Raw genomic sequence first — 24,730 nt, 5'->3', positions numbered from 1 at the left:
CACGCATCAACTCAACAAGACACCTGAGTGTCCTCAACATGACACAACCTCTGTGCCATCTAGAGGGGGTGGTGCCATCATCACTCTCAACTTTCCCCACGAGTCACCCACAGCCAAGGAGGGAGGAGGAAAAAGCCATCGCTATGGCAACTGCCACTCCAAAAGCAAGAGCAGGAGGGACATGGGGGGTCTGGCTGAATCAGAGACAGTTGCAAATGGCACCCTATTCCTTATATTGTGCACTACTTTTGACCAGAGCCCTATGATCCCTGGTCAAAAGTAGTGCACTACAAAAGGAAATAGGTTGCCATTTGGGACACAGCCAGTGAAAGCCAAGACTGAGGGATCGGGACGATGCAAACAAATATAGCCAGGCATCTACAGGTTGGCTACTAGAAAGGGAGTGATGATGTCATAAGGTTTCTATTGACCTTTTCTGTGGACCTTGATCCTAGCCTGTCATAACTCATCTCTATGATAAACAGTGAACACTGACATGCCCTCTCTTTGTATCTCTGAGTGACTATCCGTGACATGCCTAGCAGCATTCACTGTGACCGTCACAGGTATGCTGGTGTGTGTCCTTATCATTAGGGCAACGCGATAGAGAAGTGAGCACTTACGCCATTATTGGCATGTTTCAAAATCATTACGTCTCTAAAGGAGGGGCAGCTAAACCATAATCTCAATCCAGGTCTTGGCTGCACCTGATTTTGATCCCAACTGAAAACTGGCAGAGAGAAGGCAGAGCGTCATCATAACTCAGCACCAGGCCCACACATTATGGCACTTTATCTCGCAACTGTGACATATTCTGTGAAATGCCACGGATAGAATGAAACATTCAAACAGAGTGTGAGCAAGGCTGTACGACACACTAGGGAGGCTGACAAAATAAACCAAGGTCATTTTATCCACCTCTCCCTCCACAATATTATTCTGTTTTCATAAAATAGAAGTTTGAGTTGCCTGCTTTTTAAAATGAAAAGTAGAAATGCACTTCACTTAGACAGAGGAGAAATGTCAGATTTTATCCAGAACAAAATAAAGCACTGTTCTTTAGAACCACGACTATGAGATATTCTCTATTTTCCTTGGCTACTGTATAAATTGATCTTCCGGGTAATTTTCTCTGAATTGATGCATTCCAAATAAAGTGCATTAGACACATCTAAAGTATTGTAGCCTGCTGCATGTCGTGATGTCTTCCATACAAACAGTCAGTCAAGGGCAGGCTGACTTTCATACAGAATGCTGATGTGTATTCATTCCAACAATTCCAGGAATAAAACATAGGATGATATGTGCAGACCAAGACAATTGTGTGTCCCAAATGGCACCCTATGGGCCCTGGTCAAAAGTAGTGCACTATACAGGGAATAGGGTGCCATTTGGAATGAAAACAATAGGCCTACAGTGCCTTCAGAAAGTATTCACACCCCTTGACTTTTTCCACATTTTCTTGTGTTACAAAGTGGGATTAAAATGGATGTCAACAATCGACACAAAATACTCTGTAATGTCAAAATGGAAGATGTATTTTTTATTAAAATGGAAAATCAAACATTTATATTTTTTGATTAGATAAGTATTCAAGCCCGAGTCAATACATGTTAGAATCACTTTTGGCAGCAATTACAGCTCTGAGTCTTTCTAGGTAACCCTGGGATTGTACAATATCTGCCCATTATTGTTTTTAAAAATTCTTCAAGCTCTGTCAAGTTGGTTGTTGATCATTGCTAGACAGAATTTAAGTCTCACCATAGATTTAAGCCAATTTAAGTCAAAACTGTAATTAGTCCACTCAGGAACAGTCAACGAATAATTTTATCAATTTTAGAATAAGGCTGTTAAGTAACAAAAAAAAGTCAAGGGGTCTGAATACTTTCCAAATGCACTGTAATTGTGTGAGTACAGAGATGGGAGTCATTAAAGAAATCATGTTAAACACCATTAATGCACAGAGTGTAGTCCATGCAACTCAACTGACTTGTTAAGCACATTTTTACTCTTGAAGTTTGTTAAGCTTGCCTTAAAGGGGTTGAATACTTCACTCAAATGTCAGCTTTTCATTTTGTATTTTATATATATATATATATATATATATATATATATATATATATCATTCCACTTTGACATTATGGGGTATTGTGTGTAGATCAGCGACAAAATCTACATTTAACACATTTCTCAATTCAGGCTGTAACAACAAACACTGAAAAAGTCAAGGGGTGTGAATACTTTCTGAAGGCACTTTATTTCATATTTCAACTGTAGGTCTATAGCTTCAAAACAGAGCAGACCGAGCTGTAATGAACAGTAGCTAGCTAGCACAGTAAGGAAAATACTTTATTTAGGGAGAGAATTCCTTGAGCTATACGTCTTTAAAACAACAAACGTCTGAGGTCTCACAGAAACGGGCAACATATCAGACCCAGATGTGACCAAGGAGAGGTTGGTGTATGAAACTCGAAAGGCAAGTGATCAACAGGAGTGCCTTATCCTTGAGGCGAAATGATCTCTACATCTCATCCCTTATGAAGAACTGGCTACTCAGGGAAATTTAACAGCACTGTCTGCACTATGACGCATTATATTTCTGTATGTGTTAGGCTCGGGAGTTGAACAACTTCCATTTGGTGGAACCAGCGAGTTAGGTTAACCAAGTGGATAAAAGCAATTGAGTCTATTGACAGTTCAACTTTTATGCCATAGCTTTGTCAATACAGTACTGGTGTGAGAACAGGAATTAATAAAGAAAATAGAAAGTGTGAAGGAGTGGACACCGCATAACAATACTGAATGGTCCATCTGAGGCCATGACACTATTGGGTAATAGTGATAAGAGTTCAGTGATTTATTAAATAAAACGAGTGCATGTGTCAAGTGCTGACCAAATATATCAGATTCCTTCAGACATTGGACAAGTAATTAACCAATCAGACACGGAGTATACAAACTATTAACACCTGCTCTTTCCATGACAGACTGACCAGGTGAATCCAGGTGAAAGCGATGATCCCTTATTGATGTCACTTGTTTAAAAAAATCAGTATAGATTAAGTGGAGGAGTCCGGTTAAAGAAGGATTTTAAAGCCTTGAGACAAAGATTGCGTATGTGTGCCATTTAGAGGGTGAATGGGGGCAAGACAAAAGATTTAGGCCTCCTGAGTGGCGCAGCGGTCGAAGGCACTGTATTGCAGTGTTAAAAGGGCGTCACTACAGACCCGGGTTTGATCCCAGGCTGTGTCGCAGCCGTCCGGTACACAATTGGCCCAGCGTCATCTGGGTTAGGGGAGGGTTTGGCCAGCCGGGAAGTCCTTGTCCCATCGCGCTCTAAGGACTCCTTGTGGCGGGCCGGGCGCATGCATAAGCCAACACGTGTTGCCAGTTGTACGGTGTTTCCTCCGACACATTGGTGCGGCTGGCTTCCGGGTTAAGCGAGCAGTGTGTGAAGAAGCAGTGAGGCTTGGCAGGGTTGTGTTTCGGAGAACGCATAGCTCTCGACCGTCGCCTCTCCTGAGTCTGTAGGGGAGTTGCAGCTATGGGACAAGACTAACTACCAAATGGGGGAGAAAAAGGGGTAAAAAGTAAAACAAAAAAATACAAATAAAATACATTTCTAAAAAATTACTGAGTGCATTTTGAACGGGGTATGGTAGTAGGTGCTGGGTTTCTCACGCTAAACAGTCCCGTGTGTATCAAGAATGGTCCACCACCCAAAGGACATCTAGCCAACTTGACACAATTGTGGGATGCATTGGAGTCAACATGGGCCAGCTTCCCTATGGAACACTTGACACCTTGTAGAGTCCATGCTCTGAAGAATTGAGGCTGTTCTGAGGGCAAAAGGGGTTATACTCAGTGTATATTTATAGTCCAACATCCCTACAGCCTCTGTAAAAATACATATCAGGAGAAGATATTACATGACCATGATTTCTTTGCCGATCTGATTGCTTTAGTTATGGCAAATTTGACTAGTGATTCATATGTATACAGTATTAAGTCCTACTACATCCCTACAGACTACAGCCTCAGTAAAATTATAAAACAGTATAAGCCCTTAGCTTGTAAATCAGTGGTCTGACAGTCAGAACCTACTTCCTAAATGGCACCCTATTCCCTTCATAGCGCACTACTTTTTTGAACAGCACCCTGGTCAAAGGTGGTGCACTATATTGGGAATGCATCCAGAGAATTAAACCCCTGGCTAAAATAAGCCAAGGTGCAATAAGTGGACAGCTGGTGGACTGGTTTGACGTTAACATTCACCTGACAATCAGATTCCGTCAGTCCGGACACCTGCTGACATGTTGGGCCCATGCCATGCTGACTGACCTCAGTTAATACTCTATCCACATAAAAACATCACAAATCTCCCTGGCTCACAGCAGGAAGACTCACAGCATGGCAGGTATACGTGTATGTACCTGTTTTGACCAGGATCAGATTTCCCATACGACTCCATGGCAGCGTCCTTAATGCCACCCTATTCCCCCATTTAGAGCACTAATTCTGACCAATAGGGAATAGGGTGCCATTTGGGAAGCTGCTCCATGTGTGGAATGGCTCATTTAGGAATAATGAAACCCAGAGCAGCTTCTTCAACACTCTGTGGTGTCGATGTCTTTCAGCTGAGCATACACTAAGGGCTCAGACACACCGATAGCTTTTGCTTGCCGAGAGTACTTAGCACCACTGAACATCATTTACATTACATTCACATTTACGTCATTTAGCAGACGCTCTTATCCAGAGCGACTTACAAATTGGTGCATTCACCTTATGATATCCAGTGGAACAACCTCTTTACAATAGTACATCTATATCTTCTGCAATGAGTCAATGACACAGTAACCATGTTTTGCAGACCACCTAGAACCCCAACCATGGGCCGTATCAAGCATCTCAGAGTAGGAGTGCTGATGTAGGATCAGTCCACCTCTCTGTCCATGTAGGCTTTTCATTCATTGTAATCTAAAAGGTCAAACTGATCCAAAAATCAGCAGTCTTACTTGGAGATACTTGATCCATAAAGCCCAAGATGAATACACGCTGAAATGTGAGTTATGAGCTGCACTATCACTAGCTACCAAGAACAAGGCATTTGCTCTCAGGAATCCCAGTCAAAAGAGGCTGATCTGTAAATATAGCTCACAATGTGAGAGGAGGTGAATAACTATGCATCTGTCAAACAAAGCGAATAAATAATGTAGAGCACCCAACTTATTTCTGTAGAAGATGTTTACATTTCATGCTGAATAACTCTCATAACCAACTAGATTCCTGGTTTCTAAAACACATGAATAGGGAGGGAGTGAGTTTACCCTGCAATCGTTAGAATTATTCCACTAATTACAGCATGATAAAATGAACTTCAACTTATATTGGTAACATAGGTAGTCTATCCAAAGTTACTGGTTGTCTGTTAGATTCCCTTCTCTTCCCCCAAGTTTGTCCTCACAGCTATAGACTCAATTAGGCCTAGTTAAACAAGATAATATTTGAATAGACTGAGCAATGGAGATTTCAAAAAAAGAGAGCATTATCAACATTCCCTTATTCAAACTCAAATAACTCTGCATATAGCCTTTGCATTTCTTTGCTATTGTTATGGACCATTTTTCTATATATTTATTTTTGAATGCTTGCATTGGTAAGATGCTGATACTGTCTACACCCGCCAACTGCAACAGAGAACAGAAAAGACTGTTCAGTTTCAGTGTTCAAATCTTTTGCTGCCCAGCTATCACATAATGTTCTGCGAACAATATGTTTCTGATATCTTGGTGAGAGTGTGGTTGACCTATGGTTATTTTGCATACAACCTTCCCACAACTTTCTGGGAATGGTGCAGGATAGTTGCTTGGCTTTTGAACATTCTGAGCACATTTCAGAACTTAAAAAAATATTTATATTCTTGGTATTTCATTACTTAAAAACAGAATGTTTCCCAAAAGTTACATTTAATTTAAATTGTGTTAATGTTCTAGGAAAGTTCTCCAACCGGTTTGACATTGTCACATTGGGAATGTCCTCAAATATACTGAACAAAAACAACCGCAACAATTTCAACTATTTTACTGAGTTACAGTTCATATAAGTAAATCAGTCAATTGAAATAAATTCATTATGCCTTAATCTATGGATTTCATTTCACTTGGTAGGGGCATAGCCATGGGTGGGCATAGGCCCAACCACTTGGGAGCCAGGCCCATCCACTGGGGAGCCAGACCCAGCCAATCCAAATTAGTTTTTCCCAACAAAAAGGCTTTATTATAGACAGAAATGCTCATCAACTGTCCGGTTGATTGGTCTCAGACAATCCCGCAGGTGAAAAAGCCGGCGGCAGGTAGCCTAGTGGTTAGAGCGTTGGGCCAGGCTGCTGGATCGACTCCCCGAGCTGACAAGGTAAACATCTGTTGTTCTGAGCAAGGCAGTTAACCCACTGTTCCCTGGGCACCGAAGACATGGATGTTGATTTAAGTCTGCACCCCCGCACCTCTCTGATTCAGAGGGGTTGGGTTAAATGAGAAGACACATTTCAGTTGAATGCATTAAGTTCTACAACTGACTAGGTATCCCCCTTTCCCAATTGCATGCTCCCTCAAAACTTCAGAGGCATTCTGTTATGTGACAAAACTGCACATTTTAGAGTGGGCTTTTATTGTCCCCAGCATAAGGTGCACATGTGTAATTATCATGCTGTTTAATCATCTTCTTGATATGCCACACCTATCAAGTGGAGGGATTATCTTGGCAAAGGAGAAATGCTCACCAATAGGGATGTAAACAAATTTGTGCACAAAATTTAAGAGAAATAAGCTTTTTGTGCATATGGAACATTTATGGGATCTTTTATTTCAGCTCTTGAAACACGGGACCAACACTTTACATGTTGCGTTTATATTTTTGTTCAGTATACTTCCAAGAACATTAAGAAACAACGTTCTTCTGTGTGAATTTCAGTACTTCCACCCAAGTTCCGATTGTGTATATTCTGGGAATGTTCTAAAAAATTGTGTGACTCAAGCGATGTTCTCAGAACGTTCGGAGAATTTATGGTTCTCTTATGTTAGTTCTTGGCAATATTATTGGCAATGTTCTGAAACTTGTAATTCTACACATTGGCATCAGTTAGCTTTAAATTCCATTCTCAGAACATTAAGAAAACTTTCAAGAAAAATCTAAACTTAAGTAACGTTCAGAAAATGTTCTAAGAATATATTTTTTAAACATACATTCTGTTCTCAGCGTCAACAAAACAATCTTATCTTGTGTTCAGGTGTGTTGGCCTCATCTGATCTTAATGAGGGTTTGTTTCCTTTGAAATGGGGTCTGTTTGAATAGACAAAAAATGAACAGCTTTCTATGCGTAAAAAAAACATGGCACGCTAGCTCCATCCTGGTGGAGCAGTGGACCAATTCCAGGGATAGACAGGTTGGTTGTTTGTTTAGCAACAAAACCGACGCATGCACAACTATGGGGAAAAACAGATGGGGTTGGCTTAGATTCTTGACAACATATATAAACTATATTTAATCTCCAATGTTTATTAAAAAACAAATTCATTTTCCCAATGAGCACTTGTCTCAAATACATTGTTACTGTTGTTGGTTAGCTAGCTAGCGAATTGTCGTTATATTAGCATAGATGTGACATCAATCAAAACAGCTCAATACAAGACATGGTATCAAGAACAAGATAAAACTAGCTGAAACAAGCCACCTACGATTTCCCACGTGGCAGCTTCTTGTCATTGTTGCTAGCTATCTGGCCACACAGAATCACAACAGACTTCTGCCCCATTGAATCACAAGCATGGTTTTTTCGTGAAGTTGTCAGCTAACCCGTCTCACTGATGCAATGTCACAATAAATAAAATAAACAGTTTGCATGATTAATGCCTAAGCAAATTCATGTCCATGTGTCCTTCTGTATCTGTGGTTGGAGTTAAAAATGTTTTAACCCAAAATAAGATAGAGGTGTTATTAAGTCTTATTCAAACATTCTGTGAAAGTTTTAGGAAGTTATTCAAAAACTCCAAATAACCTTTACATTTCGTTCTTAGATGTTTATTTAAAGTTTTCATAACACTTTCACAACATTTGGAGAAGGTTCTCAGAATGTTATTAAAAATTACCTTCAAATAACCTATAATTTCAGTTCTGAGTTAATAAATCCTCCCAGCAAAACGTTCAGGAAACCAAAGTAAAACGTTCTCAGAACCTCCCTGCATCCTAAAAATGTATGTTCACAAAACATGCGAAATGTTCACTTCTGTTCTCTGAATCGTTTAAAAACCGTTCCGTTTTACCAATCAGGAAACGTATAGCTTCGCTCTCACAACCAATGTGAAACCAAAAACATACGTTCCCACAACATTCAAGGAACCAAATGTGCTAGCTGGGTGAGCTATCCAAATAAACAGGATACTTGCTCAAATGCTCACGCCTCCCCATGAGAAATTAGAAAAACATTGCTAACGGCTCCGGCACCCGAAACGACACTCAGTGACCGTTACAATTTAGGCCTCTAACAATTTTGAAAGAACATGTCAAATTGCAAGACCATAGACTGTAGGATAGTTGAGTCCATGGTCAACTTGACAAGCAAAATAATGAGAATAAATGTGTTTTTCTGTCTTCAAAAGCCACTTTGAAAATTCTAAAATGTCATGATAAACGTGACGTTTAGACAACACTCATAGAATTAGAAAAGAGTGGGCTACTTTGTAGCGCCGAAAAATATGTAGGCCTATTCCTCATCATTTAGTTCGCGACAATCTAAAAATTCCATCAGTTGATACATTTGACACTGATATCAATTTTGTATTGGCTTCTTGATTTGTCACAATGTTTATATTTCTAATAGGCGACATCTGATTAGAACACAGTGCACTCTGTGGTGTGATACAAAAGTACAATGAATCTGATATTATGTAGCCAGCAAATAACCGTGATATTGCTCCGCATGAATTTTCCCCAGCACTCTGCTCATTGACTGCTCTATTTCCTTCCATTAATTCCCACACCACTTTCCATTTTATCAGAAGGAATGAATGTCAGTTTCTCGGCAAATTCTGCTAAACATAACTATAACATGGTGATATTAAATATTTATTACCCTCTGATAACTCCAGTTCCAGCTCTGCAAGTCTGGTTCGCACCTCCAAAGGAAGGGGTAACGTATCACGGTCCGCCATTCTGCTTTAAAATTACTTGGCTTTCTCCTCTCTTCTTCTCACTGAGTCCAGTAAAGTGTTTCAACACTGTCCTTTCTCCACAGAGCACGGATGCATTGGGCAAAAGAGGAGCGACTTGAGTATGAAATAGAAATGCGGAAAGTGTTGGCGAATATCGCTCGGCTCGTGTCTTTATTCAAGTCCCGCCATGGTTGGTTGTCCCTCTATTAAGAAAAGGTACTGCTGCTGTAATTCCAATGTCTGAAAGTGCAACTGAGGGATACTCAACCAACGTTGCCTCCAGTTTCTAGTACTGCGTGCTCTCACTACTCTGTGCTGTCACACATTCACGTGATGTTTGAGACACAAGAGCCCACATTCGAACCCTGTGGAGGGCGCCAAATGTCCACTTTAAGAACTGGTCGAAGAATACCCCCTCCATGCAGAACAATGACGGTTGAACATCACTGGCCCGGTTGAACATCACTGACTGTTCCAAAGAGCATTCAAATATTAAACATTTTGACCAGCCTCCCCAAAAAGTATACAGTACCAGTCAAAAGTTTGGAGACACCTACTCATTCCAGGATTTTTATTTATTTTTACTATTTTCCACATTGTATAGTAATAGTAAAGACATCAAAACTATGAAATAACACATGGAATAATATACTAACCAAAAAAAAGTGTTAAAGAAATCGAAATATGTTTTATATTTGAGATTCTTCAAAGTAGCCCCCTTTTGCCTTGATGACAGATTTGCACACTCTTGGCATTCTCTCAACCAGCTTCACCTGGAATGCTTTTCCAACAGCCTTGAAGGAGTTCCCACATATGTTGAGCACTTGTTGGCTGCTTTTCCTTCACTCTGCGGTCCAACTCATCCCAAACCTTCTCAATTGGGTTGAGGTCGGGTGATTGTGGAGGCCAGGTCATCTGATGCAGCACTCCCATCATAATGAAAAACCCTTGAATGAGTAGGTGTGTCCAAACTTTTGACAGGTACTATATATATATTTGGCCTGACGAAGCGGTTTTCTGCTGATCATTACTGCATGAGAATGGTCTTGTCTGGTATATATTTCACAGGCTTTAGGGTGCAAAATCAGGGTTTGAAGTGAGGGGTTGAAGCCTATATAGGGGTTGTAGGGCTCCTGAGTGGCACAGCGGTCTAAGACACTGCATCTCAGTGCTAGAGGTGTCACTACAGACACCCTGGTTCGAATCCAGGCTGTATCACAACCGTCCATGATTGGGAGTCCCATAGGGCGGTGCACAATTGGCCCAGCATTGTCTGGGTTTGGCCGGTGTAGACCGTCATTAGAAATAAGATTTTTTTTTTTTTTTAATATAAAATATGGGTTGGTTTGGAGAGGGGTTGGAGATAAGGCTGGACCCTTTAAGAAAGAGAGTGGGACTCACTCACTCTGAGTCATCACATTCCATAACATCATGGATTTATGAATAGTCACATCACAAGATGACATTGTAGCTAGACTGGCTGGTTAGGCCTACATGTAAAGCCCATTATACACTGGTAATTGTTTGAGGCAATAATGCCGAACAATGTTGCTGGCAACGGGGTGACGAAAGGATGACTGTCCTTGTCTCACTGACCCTCTTGCACTGTCTCTGCTTTTCAGATGAAGCCAACACACATTCCTTCCCCAGGATTGGGGAGTAACTAATTACATGTAATCTGATTAAAACTAACTGTAGTCAGTTACGTTACCAGCAAAAAAAATATTGTAATCAGATTACAGATACTTTTGAAATCTAGATGATTGGATTACTTTTACATTTAGAAAGGATGTTTGCGGAAAAAAAATACATTATGACACCTTCCTGTTTTCTCAATGAAACTGAATTTAGCATTGAAAAAAAAGCACAAATTTAAGTTTGTTCCACCTGAGTCCACTATGATGATAAAACAAATGCATTTGATGGACCTTTTTGTCTTCTTCTAATGCTTTTTAAGGGGAAATTAATCAAATAACGTTACCGAGTTTGGTTAGTGATTACAATTTTGGAGTGGTAACTAGTAACGGGTTACATTTAGAAAGGAATCTACACAACACTGTCCCTCCCCTATTTTTCGGCGTTATATCAGTATTTTACCCCAAGCCCATTGTGGTGTGGTGTAACCTGAGAAATATTTTCCACAGGTGTACTATCAACCCTCAGACACATTAGAGCTGCTGAAGGTTTCTGGCAGTGTCCCTCAATAACACTAAGCCTCTGGACCTTTCAATGCATTTCAAAATCCAGACGTATTTTTGTCCTGTGGCTGAACGCTGGCACATAATGACCCAGTACTTGTAGAGAATGGACCAGGTTACATTAGGCCTACATTACCACACTGGCTCTTGTAAAGCCTAACATCCTACCCTCCCCCCCAACTAATGGCTGATCCAGTTTCTTTGCCAACGGCCGTCACACAAGCTTCTTCTGATGAATAGGCTGCCCAGTCCCAGTCTCTCAGGCTTCTCCTGGAGGAAGCTGGGGTTGTATAACGTCCCAGGATGCCTGTACACATTAAGACAGATGGTCTGAATCCGTCCTGTCTGAGCCATCTGACCAATGATGATAGTGCTAAGATGGCCATAGGAGAGCATACAAAGCAAGATGGCCAGAGGAGAGCATACAAACCAAGAAGGCTGAGTAGTGCATACACAAACTCTCATATCAGGGGAAAGAAGGAATGGAAAGGCCAATGGATTGTTTTTGAGTAGGTGGGTCGGTGCATGTATGGGGCAGGCCGGAGGGCATTCCTACATCTGATTTGGTTGTCAATGTTCCATATACATTTTATGTAAAAAACAAACAAATGTAAAGATTGTGTAAAGAAAACTGTAAGCCCACTCCTTTATGCTGATCTCTCAACAGCTGTACACTAATAGGAAACAGACCAAGACCCATATCAAGTGGTACCCTATTGCCTATAAAGTGCAGTACTTTTGACCAGGGCCCATTGGACTCTGGTTAAAAGTAGTGAACTATATAGACAATAGGGTGCCATTTGGGGGGGACACCCAAAATGCAAAACAGCCATGACATGGGAAAAGGAGTGGGAAGAACGTGCTTGCAGAGTAGGCCCACCATTGGATAAGTCTTTATATAAAGGGGTTACGAATTGCTGATGCCCAGGTCTACTTATTCACCAAATGTCTGCAGCTGCAAGACAATCGCCATTTGTAGGATCAAAACAAACTGTGGACCCATCATTGGTAGATGAAGAAGCCTGTTGTTTTGTGTGGGGCGTGATACACTGCATTACACTAATAGGATTGTGGTGTGCTGTGGAAGAAATCCTCCAAGATGTTCTTGTGGGAATATGTTGCCACCTTGTGGCGAGTTTTTCAAATGGAATAGAGAAAAGTACTCCCATAGGCTTGTATATGATGTGGCAGATGAACAATGGCTCATGTCTTGATGCCTGTTAACTTTTCCCTTGCTGCAAAAAAACGTACAAAAAAAATGCTTTTTGGAACTTCTATTTCTGTGTGTGCAAACCACCCTTCAGTTTTTGGACAATGGCTCATGGGCATGGCATAAAATGTTGTGCAGATTGAATGGGTTGGCAATTTCAATTGTTATAGATTGTCAACTATCACTAGCTGTGGTGAGGTGTTCCAGATGGGTATACCACAAAGGTATACTGCAAATAAGGGTCAATGAGTTAGCCAGCCAACATTAATGAACGACCATTCATTAAGAGAGCTTAACTTCGATACTGTATGTGTTGTTGGTTGTTGAGTCAATTAGACCATATCCATTTCAAGTTGAAATACTGTACCAGTCAAAAGTTTGGACCACCTACTCATTCAAGGGTTCTTCTTTATTTTTACTATTTTCTACATTGTAGAATAATAGTGAAGTCATCAACACTATGAAATAACACATATGGAATCATTCAGTAACCAAAAAAGTTACTGAAAGTAGCCACCCTTTGCCTTGATGACAGCTTTGCACACTCTTGGCATTCTCTCAACCAGCTTCACCTGGAATGCTTTTCCAAAAGTCTTGAAGGAGTTTTGTTGAGGTCGGGAGATTGTGAGGTCAGGTCAACTGATGCAGCACTCCATCAATCTCCTTCTTGGTCAAATAGCCCTTACACAGCCTGGAGGTGTGTTGGGTCATTGTCCTGTTGAAAAACAAATGATAGCCCCACTAAGCGCAAACCAGATGGGATGGTGTATCGCTGCAGAATGCTGTGGTAGCCATGCTGGTTAAGTGTGCCTTGAATTCTAAATAAATCACAGTGTTACCAACAAAGGACTCCCACACCATCACACCTCCTCCGTGGTGGGTATCGCGGTGGGAATCACACATGCGGAGATCATCCGTTCACTTACTCTGCGTCTCACAACGACACAGCAGTTGGAACCAAAAATCTCAAATTTGGACTCATCAGACCATAAGGACAGATTTCCACCAGTCTAATGTCCATTGCTACTGTTTCTTGGCCCAAGCAAGTCTCTTGTTATTATTGGTGCCCTTTAGTAGTGGTTTCTGTCCAGAAATTCACCCATGAAAGCCTGATTCACACGGTCTCTGAACAGTTGATGTTGAGATGTGTCTGTTACTTGAACTCTGTGAAGCATTTATTTGGGCTGCAATTTCTGATGCTGGTAACTCAAATGAACTTAACCTCTGCAGCAGAGGTAACTCTGGGTCTTCCTTTCTTGAGGTGGTCCACATGAGAGCCAGTTTCATCATAGCGCTTGATGGTTTTTGTGACTGCACTTGAAGAAACTTTCAAAGTTCTTGACATTTCCGCATTGACTGACATTCATGTCTTAAAGTAATGACGGACTTTGCTGATTTGAGCTGTTCTTTGACGGACTTGGTCTTTTACCAAATAGGGCTATCTTCTGTATACCACCCCTACCTTGTCACAACAACTGATTGGCTCAAACGCATTAAGGAAAGAAATCCCACAAATTAACATTTAACAAGGCCCACCTGTTAATTGAAATGCATTCCAGGTGACTACCTCATGAAACTGGTTGAGAGAATGCCAAGAGTGTGCAAAGATGTCATCAAGGTAAAGGGTGGCTACTTTGAAGAATCTAAAATAGATTTGTTTAACACTTTTTTGGTTACTACATGATTCCATATGTGTTATTTCATAGTTTTGATGTCTTCACTATTATTCTACAATGTAGAAAATAGTAAAATAAAGAAAAACCCTCGAATGAGTAGGTGTCCAAACTTTTGACTGGTACTGTACAATTTCAAAAAAAGTATTTAGGCACGTAATCTGGCTAACTAATTGGTCCTGCTTTGTAGTATACCCCTCTGAAAGCAGGATCATTAAATTGGGCAGATAATTTTGACAATGTTTTTTGCCTCTTTTAGAAAGCTAAGCTTGAATATTGGTCATTGGTTGTGTCAATTTCACATTTTCAAGCCTCCATTTCTCAGAATATTTGAGTATTCATCCTGATCATACTACACCGGCTCCGACGCTCGTCGGATGTGGCAGGGCTTGCAAACTATTACGGATGACAAAGGGAAGCACAGCCGCGAGCTGCCCATTGACATGAGCCTACCAGACGAGCTAAATTACTTCTACGCTCGCTTCGAGGTAAGCAACACTGAAGCATGCATGAGAGCACCAGCTGTTCTGGACGACTGTGTGACCACGCTCTCCATAGCCGATGTGAGTAAGACCTTTAAACAGGTCAACATTCACAAGGCAGCAGGGCCAGATGGATTACCAGGACGTGTACTCAAGAGTATGCGCTGACCAACTGGCAAGTGTCTTCACTGACATTTTCAACCTGTCCCTGACCGCGTCTGTAAAACCAACATGTTTCAAGCAGACCACCATAGTCACTGTGCCCAAGAACACCAAAGGAACCTGCCTAAATGACTACTGACCCGTAGCACTCACATCTGTAGCGATTAAGTGCTTTGAAAGGCTGGTCATGGCTCACAACACCATTATCCCAGAAACCCTAGACCCACTCCAATTTGCATACCGCACCAACAGATCCACAGATGATGCAATCTCTATTGCACTCCACATTGCCCTTTCCCACCTGGACAAAAGGAACACCTACGTGAGAATACTATTCATTGACTGCAACTGAGCGTTCAACACCATAGTGCCCTCAAAGCTCATCACTAAGCTAAGGATCCTGGGACTAACCACCTCCCTCTGCAACTGGATCCTGGACTTCCTGACAGGCCACCCCCAGGAGGTAAGGGGATGTAACACATCTGCCACGCTGATCCTCAACATGTGGGCCCCTCAGGGGTGCGTGCTCAGTCCCCATCTGTACTCCCTTTCACCCAGGACTGCATGGCCAGGCACGACGCCAACAACATCATTAAAGTTTGCCAACGACACAACAGTGGTAGGCCTGATCACCGACAACGATGAGACAGCCTATAAGGAGGTCAGAGACCTGGCAGTGTGGTGCCAGGATAACAACCTCTCCCTCAACGTGATCAAGACAAAGGAGATGATTGTGGACTACAGAGGAAAAGGAGGGCCGAGCACACCCCCATTCTCATCAACGGGGCTGCAGTGGAGCAGGTTGAGAACTTCCAAGTTCCTTGGTGTCCACATCAACGAACTATCATGGTCCAAACACACAAACAGTCGTGAAGAGGGCACGGTCACGCCTATTCCGCCTCTGGAGACTGAAAAGATTTGGCATGGGTCCTCAAAAAGTTATGTAGCTGCACCAACGAGAGCATCCTGACTGGTTGCATCACCTCCTGGTATGGCAACTGCTCAGCCTCTGAACGCAAGGCACTACAGGGTAGTGCATATGGCCCAGTACATCACTGCGGCAAAGCTTCCTGCCATCCAGGACCTCTATACCAGGCGTTGTCAGAGGAAGGCCCTAAATCATAGACTGTCCTGCTACCGCACGGCAAGCGGTACAGGAGCAACAAGTCAAGGTCCAAAAGGCTTCTTAACAGCTTCTACCCCCTAGCCATAAGACTCCTGAACAGCTAATCAAATGGATACCCAGACTATTTGCATTGACCCCCTCCCACCCCCATTTTTACACTGCTGGTTATTAACTATGCATAGTCACTTTACCTCTACCTACATACTACCTTGACTAACCTTTGCCCCCGCACATTGACTCTGTACTTGTACCCCGTATATAGCTTCGCTACTGTTATTTTGTTGCTCTTTAATTACTGTTCCATTTTTTTACTTCAGTTTGAGTAAATACTTAAACACTTATTTTTCTTAACTGCATTCATGGTTAAGGGCTTGTAAGTAAGCATTTCACTGTAAGGTCTACAGCCATTGTATTCGGCGCATGTGACAAATACAATTTGATATTTTTTCTGGATCAGCCCCCAGACAACCCAGATTATGGGACACACACACATACGAGACAGAACTCAATAACAGTGCCTAAATCTTTATTTTTCAGTAAGCTACATTTTTTTCCTCCAAATTAGACAGCTTAACATGACACAAGAGTAACTTAAATTATCAATAGTTGACATGTACGCTTGATTCCAGTCTTAATGGAAGAATAGGTAAGACAAATCAAAAGCACTCAAAGATACCTCCATGAACTGCTGTTATGTTCATAGGTTCTTCTCTCCCATAAAGTCAGCGATTGTCCACTGCTGTTAGCGTAACATGGTATGGGTAAAAATGAGTTAATTGACCACAGTGAGTTGATAGTGAGACAATGGCTGTGTCTCATTCCAGTCAGTTGGTGCATTGTCACATCACTTTAGAAGCAAGGTCAACTTACAACAAGCTGTAGCCGTTGCAAAAAATACATGGCACTGTCAAACTGGTGAGACGAAGCAGATCGAAGCGAACTGGGCAAAGAGAACGAGACGGCCTGATATGAGAGACATTGTCTGTGTACAGTAACACAAGGAGAACAGCCCGAACATTACAACAGGGCTTTAGTAGTGCGAGCAAAAGAAAGAAGAAAAGGTTCAACACAAGTTCAGTCAGTCTTTCGTACTGTAAGCAGTGCCATCATCTTCTGGAGAGATGAACCAATAACATTTAATGAAAAATCCTTATCATGCTGCACACACCTAGCTGGTGAATGAACCTTGGGTTAACTTGACTTCAACCGTCAGTCAACTTTGCATTTGTGTTTTATACTTCTGCTGACCCCAGGTGGTACACTTCACGCTCACACACACCCACAGTGCCCAGCTTGATAACATATCCAATCTGCAAAGACAACAGCATTAGCATTTTGCATTAGATATGCCTACTAGCATAGACCAGCTTAAATTTACAGACAAACATGCCTCGACTTCATAAGCCAGATCAGATACCCGGTCAGATGCAGGTTGCTATGAGTACTTTGTCTAATGTCAGTGGTATCAGATTTTAATTCCCAGTTTTATAATTCTGGACCAGCTACACTTCCCATGAGTAACAACAAATATCAAAATATAATGGCAGGTGCTTAAATATTATGTACAAGTCAAACAAACTGCCAGGCTGAAACAAATTAAATGGCACAGTTGTTTTTTTTTGCCACATTAAATGCAGTCCACGTGTGTGATCAAATTATACAAAAAGACAACGCACAGTATGTTATACAGTGTGCCGGAACTAATTTTCTTGCAGAAATGATAAGTGTAAAAAATATCTACACTATTATGATTGAGTCTAAACACTGGTAAAGCCTACCAAAAAAAAGAAAGTACAGTTATTACTTCTGGGGGCTACAAAAGTTCAGTTGATATACATTTTCATGAAAAACAAAACTTCAAATAAAAACAAATGACAGAATATCAACAAAATACCAACAATGCTTAATCAATTTGGGCCAAATGATTAACGGTTGTCTGGTACAAATTATACCATATGCTGCTGCGGAATTGACATTGGTTGTGTGTGAAAGATTTGATGTTCCTGTGCTTAAAATGTGCTTTATTGTGATTCATAAATAACTGTTTTATGGGCCAAATCACACATCAGATTGATATAAGCTGTCTGTCACAGGACAGAGTACGGACTTTGTACTATCATTTGAAGATGTGTGTTTGTACAACAGGTAGGTTCTCCCCTTTTCTCATTGTGCACAGTGAAGGGGCTAAACAACAGAAACAAACACCTGTTTGTTGAGAAAACACATGGAAATGGAATGAGAAGGACATTTAAAAAGTTACAATCAGACAGCCTGCCCACATTGCAAAGTGAGGCAGACGCAATTCTTCACATCAGAACAACATTTTTAAAAAGAAATTCAAACATTTAGTTATCCTACATCCAGCTCAAAAGCGACATTAATAGTTCAACAAGATCAATATATGTTTTTTTAAATCATTTTAAGGTACCTCTTTATATTTTCTGATTATTTACAACTGTACAAGCAAAGCACACAGTTCAAAGTGCACATATTTGATACAGTATTGACTATTTTGCATTTACAGGATTTATATTTTCCCCCAAAATCAAACAGAAACAAGGAACAAGGTTAATCAAAAGAGACTTGAGATAAATTTTACAAAACCAAAATGCTGCTTGATTTGTACTTTAAGACCAAGTAAGACTTCTGACGTTAGGTATGACTAAATATTTCCATGCGTCTCCCTTAGTAAAATGTTGGGGTTTGAAAAAAAATAATAAACTAACTCTACGTTGTCTCGTATAAAAGTTAAGGCAAAGTCATTTTCAAGTTTAAATAAAATTCAAGTTTTTAAACACAGGATGGAAATTATACATTTGAAAATATATAAAATTGTATATATTTTTTTCTTGAAAAGAAACTAATGATATCTCATGGAATAAACAGCACTGGTTTCTAAATAAGCAGATAAGGTACAACATGTCTTTTATACCATCTCAGGAAAAAATGACAAAAAATTATACATCTGCCATTTAAGACCGCCCATATAAGTGCATCTCAGTCCTTCAGAATCAAACTACCCAAATAATGTGTTTGCAAACCAAACAGCATGCAAATCAAAAGCAGCAATGACTATCAATACAGGCAATGTCTCCTCTCTCCGAAATAAGTCCTCTTTTCTAAGCAGAGTACTCCAGGGTAGCTCCTTGTTGCAGGAAGACGTCAATGAGACACTAAAGAAGCGCACAGGTTTCACTTTCTTTTTTTCTACTTAGAGATTTATACAAAGCACAGAGGGGAATTTGGAAGCTATATGGTTGTTGTATGGAGAGCCAGGTGAAATCTCCAGAAGAAAACCATGCTAAAAATAAACCGGCATTTCTACTGTATGGAGGGGAAGGAGTTGGAACAACCCAACAGTGCTGCCTGCTCTGCCTAACATTTGTCCAAACTGAAAGGACGCAGTGGCTGCTCAGGTTTGTAGCATCCAAAACAGGTCAAAGGTCATACTCTGCCTGCTCACAGGGTGCAGTCTACTACTCACCCAATGATTAAAGCTATACCTTCATTCTAAAAGGGCTGCCTCATCTTTTACCTTCATATCTAACATTTGTAGTGAAGGAAAAACCCCACTTCTTCCTTTCAACCAATTCTACTTAATTGTAAATGTTTTGGAGCCACCAGGATTTCCCAAACTCAGTCCTGGGTCCCCTCCTGGGTGCACATTTAGGTTTTTTTGCCCTAGCACTACACAGCTGATTTAAATAATCAAAGCTTGATTAGTTGGTTATTTGGATTAGTAGCTGTGTAGTCCTAGGGCAAAAACCAAAATGTGCATCCGGGGGGGGGGGGGGCAGGACAGAGTTTGGGAAACTCTGATCTAAGGAGTAAACCCACATTACAATTTGCTACTGTAATACTGAATAAACTGAAACAGGTTTAAAAATAAAACAAAAAAAATACCACATATCAGTGGTTTCATAATTCACTACCTAAAAAGGTAAAAAATACCACATATCAGTGGTTTCATAATTCACTACCTAAAAAGGTAAACAAAAAACAAATAAAACACCACTGCAAAACTAAGCCATTGTTAGTGGAACTCCACAGGTTTAAATCAACGAAAGTGAGCACTAAGTCTAAAGTTATTTTTATCTTGCACGGAAGTATGTCTAGTAGGCATTTACATGGCAGTAAACAAAACATTTTAACTTGTGTGAATTTCTCCATGTAGAGGTTAAGCGAATTAGTCAACGTTTAGATATTCTGAAACTGATTACCCTGTCACAAAATATAATAATAATGCGCAAGTCAAACGGAAAGAAAAGTTGAAATCCAAGAGGGGAAAAAAACTCAATTTGTTGTATAACTGAAATTTTAAAGGGCTTATAAATGTGACTCAGAACTTTCAATATTCCTCTTTACATTTCAGAGAATATGAAACTAGCTTCACATGTTCCCTTTTTGCTTCTGTATGTCCAGAAACAAAACAAATAGTGCAAAGTTTAGTTGATGACATGTATCAAGTATTATTATCTAAGTACAGTACCAGATTAATTGAAGTAACACGTTCCAGGTTCATCCTCTAGCACCATAGCTATCTAAAATAATGAAGTCACTGCACCCTGCCAAAACCCTACTGCCTACTCCTTATAGTAGCCTAGCCACTTCCACTGCCAACATGTGCCCACTGAACTAGTCTTTGACATGCTCGTTTCACAGCAAAATTTAGAACGAGAAGAGTCACCAATAGACACCACGTGATGAATTTATCCGTTTTTTTTTCTGAGATGAAAATACATGTAGATTTCTACTGACACTGATAGTACCTCTCTCTAAGAGGCCTAACTAGCAATGTGCTTTATACGGCTAGGAAACAGACTCCTGTGAATGGGATAGCAGAAAACTACATTTTATTGTTTACCACAAGAAATACCAGATAAAGACTTAGGCGCTCTTAAAACCACCAGCACGCAACAACTAGTAGTACTTGTACCAACAATCAAAACCAGTATGCAAATAAATGTATTCTCCTCATATGCTGGTGTTACAATGACAAAGAGTTCCGTGTTGGCAAAAAGAACCTCAGAAATCCCTCAGAAAGTAGGTCTTCTGTGGATTTCAGTGAAGTCTAAATTGACACTAGACTAGTTGACCTTGCATATGAACGTAAATATGTAAAAACAATTATGGTTGCGTCCCACACGGCGCCTTATTCCGTATGTCGTGCACTACTTTTGACCGAGAGTAGTACGCTACTCAGGGAATAGGGTGTCATTTGGGACGCCAATCTCATGACTGATCATCTCATCCTGCAATGAAATCACATCTTAAGACGGCATACAACATACATAGACACCCCCCACAACTAACAAGATCTAAACCGCTATTCCTTTACTCATCCGCTTCCTTTCATTCACTCACTGGGTGGCTTCGAGTCTACCTACTCTCACAATACTATCTTGGAAGGCAGTTTGGACATATGAATTTATCCCACTAATCTGAACAAGAGTACATTTGACAGATTGACACAAAATAATGCAAAACAAATCCAAATGAAATAAACCTCCCAAAAAATAAATAAGTAAAGATGAACGGTTCTCTACATGCACACTGAGGTGCTATTGTCAGTAAGCCCTGATCCAGAAACATGTCCTCTCTATGCTGTGACTGACTGATCATTTTGGGATAGGTTGCATTTCAATAGCCCTGACTTTTTCCAGATTTTTTCCCTCTCACACGTTTGTTTTGATATTGACTTTATGGCAGTTGGGGGTTACTGCAGGTACTTTGGGGGGGGGTTGAGATCCTTGCTGCTGGGACCCTTCCCTGGGTGGTGGGGAGGAGGTGAGGGCCACCGGCCGGTTGGTCTCCGGACCTCTCGGGGTCTGCCTGGGTTAGCAGGCTTGGAGAAGCCTGGGTATGTCTCTCGGGGGGCCTTGGGCTCACCCCTGTCCCCTGGAGCTGCATCAGGGCACTTCCTCTCCTCTCCTGCGGAGGCAGCGCTGCTGGCTGGCTTGGCCTCTTTAGGGGCCTGTAGTGTCGGCGCGTGGTCTTTAATCCTCTGGCAGATCTCAGCGTAAGAGGGCTTTCGCAGTTCCTGAACACACAAAAAAAAAGCTAGCTTGTAGCCGATTCATTTCATAGGGCATTGACTATGCACCCTGGTTTGACATGCATTAAAGTAAGAAACACGGTCCTTACCAACCACAAGTCAGCATCTATACCTATCAAAAGATCTAGATCAGCTAATATCAATAATTGCACCTGGTTGTTTAAATGCTTTGGTGAACCAGTACTTACTGTAGCAGCCCCATTGACTTGAACAGATTTGCTAGCGGTGTACAGGGTGTCAGTGACCAGCTCCGCAGAGACCCGGGTCTCCTTCAGCTTCGCCTCCGGAACTTTCACTTCCCTGAAACACACACAGGAACTCACAATTAATTCACAAAGACGTGTAGGACATGAAATGCTGCTAAGTCAGTTCTGCTCATTTTTTCTACACCAAGCTATTTTGACATCAACAACTACTGTGTCTATGGTGTTTGGCATGTTTGATGAGGAAATAGAGACAAGTGTGAGAGAAAATATACTGTATGATATGAAAAACAAAATAAGTTATGTTTTTTGTATACAAATCGCATGGTGTTTGCACATTATGATGGAAATAGTGTGGGGGGGGTTTGAAACGCGTGTCATATACTCACTCTGCGGGTTGGGAGGGAGTGGTGACAGGGGCAGAGGCTGGTGCTAGGGTCAGGGCTGGGGGAGCAGCGGGCAGGAGGCTCGGGGGCTGTGGAGACGTGAAAGTCCTCAGTGGCTCCTTGGGTCCTCCTGAGGGGAGGAGGGCGCCCGCAGCGCTGGCATCAACGCTTACATTCTGGAACGGGATGAGAAAAACAACATCAGGTTCCTACTGACAGCAAACCTGAAATGTTGAGCTAAGTGATTCACCATGTTGGCTTGGAGATGAGAGCTTGGCTGCGTCCCAGATGGCACCATATTCCCTGGCCAGAAGTCTATGGGCCCTGGTCAAAAGTAGAGCACTATATAGGGAATAAGGTGCCATTTGGGACGCACAGAGGACGGTGGCCTGGAGATGACAGCTTGTGGTAGTAAATACTGGCCCTGACCTTTGTGGCTCCTATTACCATGCTGGCCAGTCTGTTCTCAAACATGTTGTCAGGGGTCTTGAGGTGGCCTGCGGCCCCAGGCAGGGGGGGGAAGCTGGAGAGCCCCAGCTCAAAGCTGGGGGACGGGGGCTTCTGAGGAGGGGGTGACTGGGTGGCCACTCTCTATACAACAAAACAGCATCAAACACCGTCAGACTGGGTGGCCACTCGCTAAACAACACCAGTCGGCACAATGCAGTGAGTCAGAGAAAACAACCTCTGCGCCCTACTCCCTTCATAGAGCACTATTTTTGACTAGAGCCTATCGGGCTAGTCAAAAGGAGCGCAGTATGTAGGCCTGGGTGCTAACGCCAGCCTGACAACCGTACCTACAAAATCCCTGCAATACAAACATTCAGTCAGGAGATGTCACAGCCTGCAGCATCAGTACTGATGGATCTTTCTCAAAGTCAAAGACTAGTTTAAGAGGAGAGATATTCAAAAAATATGTACTTACTGTAAACTTGTTGTCATCCCTCTTTTTCCTAGAACCATAAATATTTGTCCTTTAAGAGAGAGAACATTTGAAAGATTCACCGACATATTTTTTATCTATTTGAAGCACAATTTAGCCTTAGAGATTTCAACAATTCCAAAACTTGAGCGCCATCCTCTCTCTCGTAAAATTATAATGCGTCCCAAATAGCACCATATTCAGCGCACTACTTTTTTTACCAGATCCCATGGGCCCTGGTCAAAAGTAGTGCACTAAATAATGAATATAGTACCATTTGGGATACAAACTATGGATGTCTATGGTGGTGAAGCTCATGCAGATAGTGGATGATCACTTACCTTCCCCGGCCCATGCCCAGTGAGTAGTCGGTGCTGACGGGCTCCACCCGACCCGTACCGATGTCCCTCCTGGGGTAGGTCATGGTGGAGGGGGATAACCTGGTTCTGTTCTGGCTCGGGAGCCGTGTTGTCTGGGGGGAACCCCGGGGCACCCCGTTCAGGATGCGCTCTGTGGGGAAGTTGAAGATGGTGGGGCTGTCCAGGAGCCCTGTGCCACGCTGATCTGCGTTGGGTATTGTGGGCCTCAGGTGAGGTTTACTGTGAGTGTGATTCCTGAAAGATTCCACAAGAAACTCAGATCAATAATGTTTAAAGATCCTACATCATTCCATAGAATTGGAATGAGCACACATTATATTATCCTGCCTGTTTGGCCCTGTCCGGGGGTATCATCGGATGGGGCCACAGTGTCTTCTGATCCCTCCTGTCTCAGCCTCCAGTATTTATGCTGCAGTAGTTTGTGTGTCGGGGGGCTAGGGTCAGTCTGTTACATCTGGAGTATTTCTCTTGTCTTATCCGGTGTCCTGTGTGAATTTAAATATGCTCTCTCTAATTCTCTCTTTCTGTCGGAGGACCTGAGCCCTAGGACCATGCCTCAGGACTACCTGGTATGATGACTCCTTGCTGTCCCCAGTCCACCTGGCCGTGCTGCTGCTCCAGTTTCAACTGTTCTGCCTGCGGCTATGGAACCCTGACCTGTTCACCGGACGTGCTTGTTGCACCCTCGACAACTACTATGATTATTATTATTTGACCATGCTGG

At 41.9% G+C, this 24,730-nt stretch overlaps 2 protein-coding genes across 13 annotated transcripts in view; both read right to left on the bottom strand.

Moving 5' to 3' along the window:
* The window catches only part of LOC106568825 (disco-interacting protein 2 homolog C), a 255,185-nt gene extending 245,657 nt beyond the window's left edge, over window positions 1-9,528 (bottom strand). For all 9 annotated transcript variants that reach the window (XM_045694056.2, XM_082960831.1, XM_082960830.1 and 6 more), the window contains exon 1: window positions 9,131-9,528. In XM_045694056.2, coding sequence (XP_045550012.1) covers window positions 9,131-9,209 — 79 coding nt within the window. In that variant the 5' untranslated portion in view covers window positions 9,210-9,528. The remainder of the gene's footprint in view (window positions 1-9,130) is intronic.
* Window positions 9,529-16,569: 7,041 nt separating this feature from the next.
* The window catches only part of LOC106568826 (la-related protein 4B), a 32,318-nt gene continuing 24,157 nt past the window's right edge, over window positions 16,570-24,730 (bottom strand). For 2 of the 4 annotated variants that reach the window (XM_014139525.3, XM_014139524.3), the window contains exons 12-17: window positions 23,968-24,240; window positions 23,630-23,678; window positions 23,134-23,295; window positions 22,708-22,880; window positions 22,304-22,415; window positions 16,570-22,100 (exon numbers count right to left, since the gene is read on the bottom strand). In XM_014139525.3, coding sequence (XP_013995000.2) covers window positions 21,777-22,100; window positions 22,304-22,415; window positions 22,708-22,880; window positions 23,134-23,295; window positions 23,630-23,678; window positions 23,968-24,240 — 1,093 coding nt within the window. In that variant the 3' untranslated portion in view covers window positions 16,570-21,776. The remainder of the gene's footprint in view (window positions 22,101-22,303; window positions 22,416-22,707; window positions 22,881-23,133; window positions 23,296-23,629; window positions 23,679-23,967; window positions 24,241-24,730) is intronic. The other 2 variants (XM_014139526.3, XM_014139527.3) reach the window with 2 other exon arrangements.

Source organism: Salmo salar, chromosome 14 (assembly GCF_965601325.2).
Source record: "Salmo salar chromosome 14, fSalSal1, whole genome shotgun sequence".
Taxonomy (NCBI): Eukaryota; Metazoa; Chordata; class Actinopteri; order Salmoniformes; family Salmonidae; genus Salmo; species Salmo salar.
This window is presented reverse-complemented; position numbering and strand designations above follow the sequence as displayed.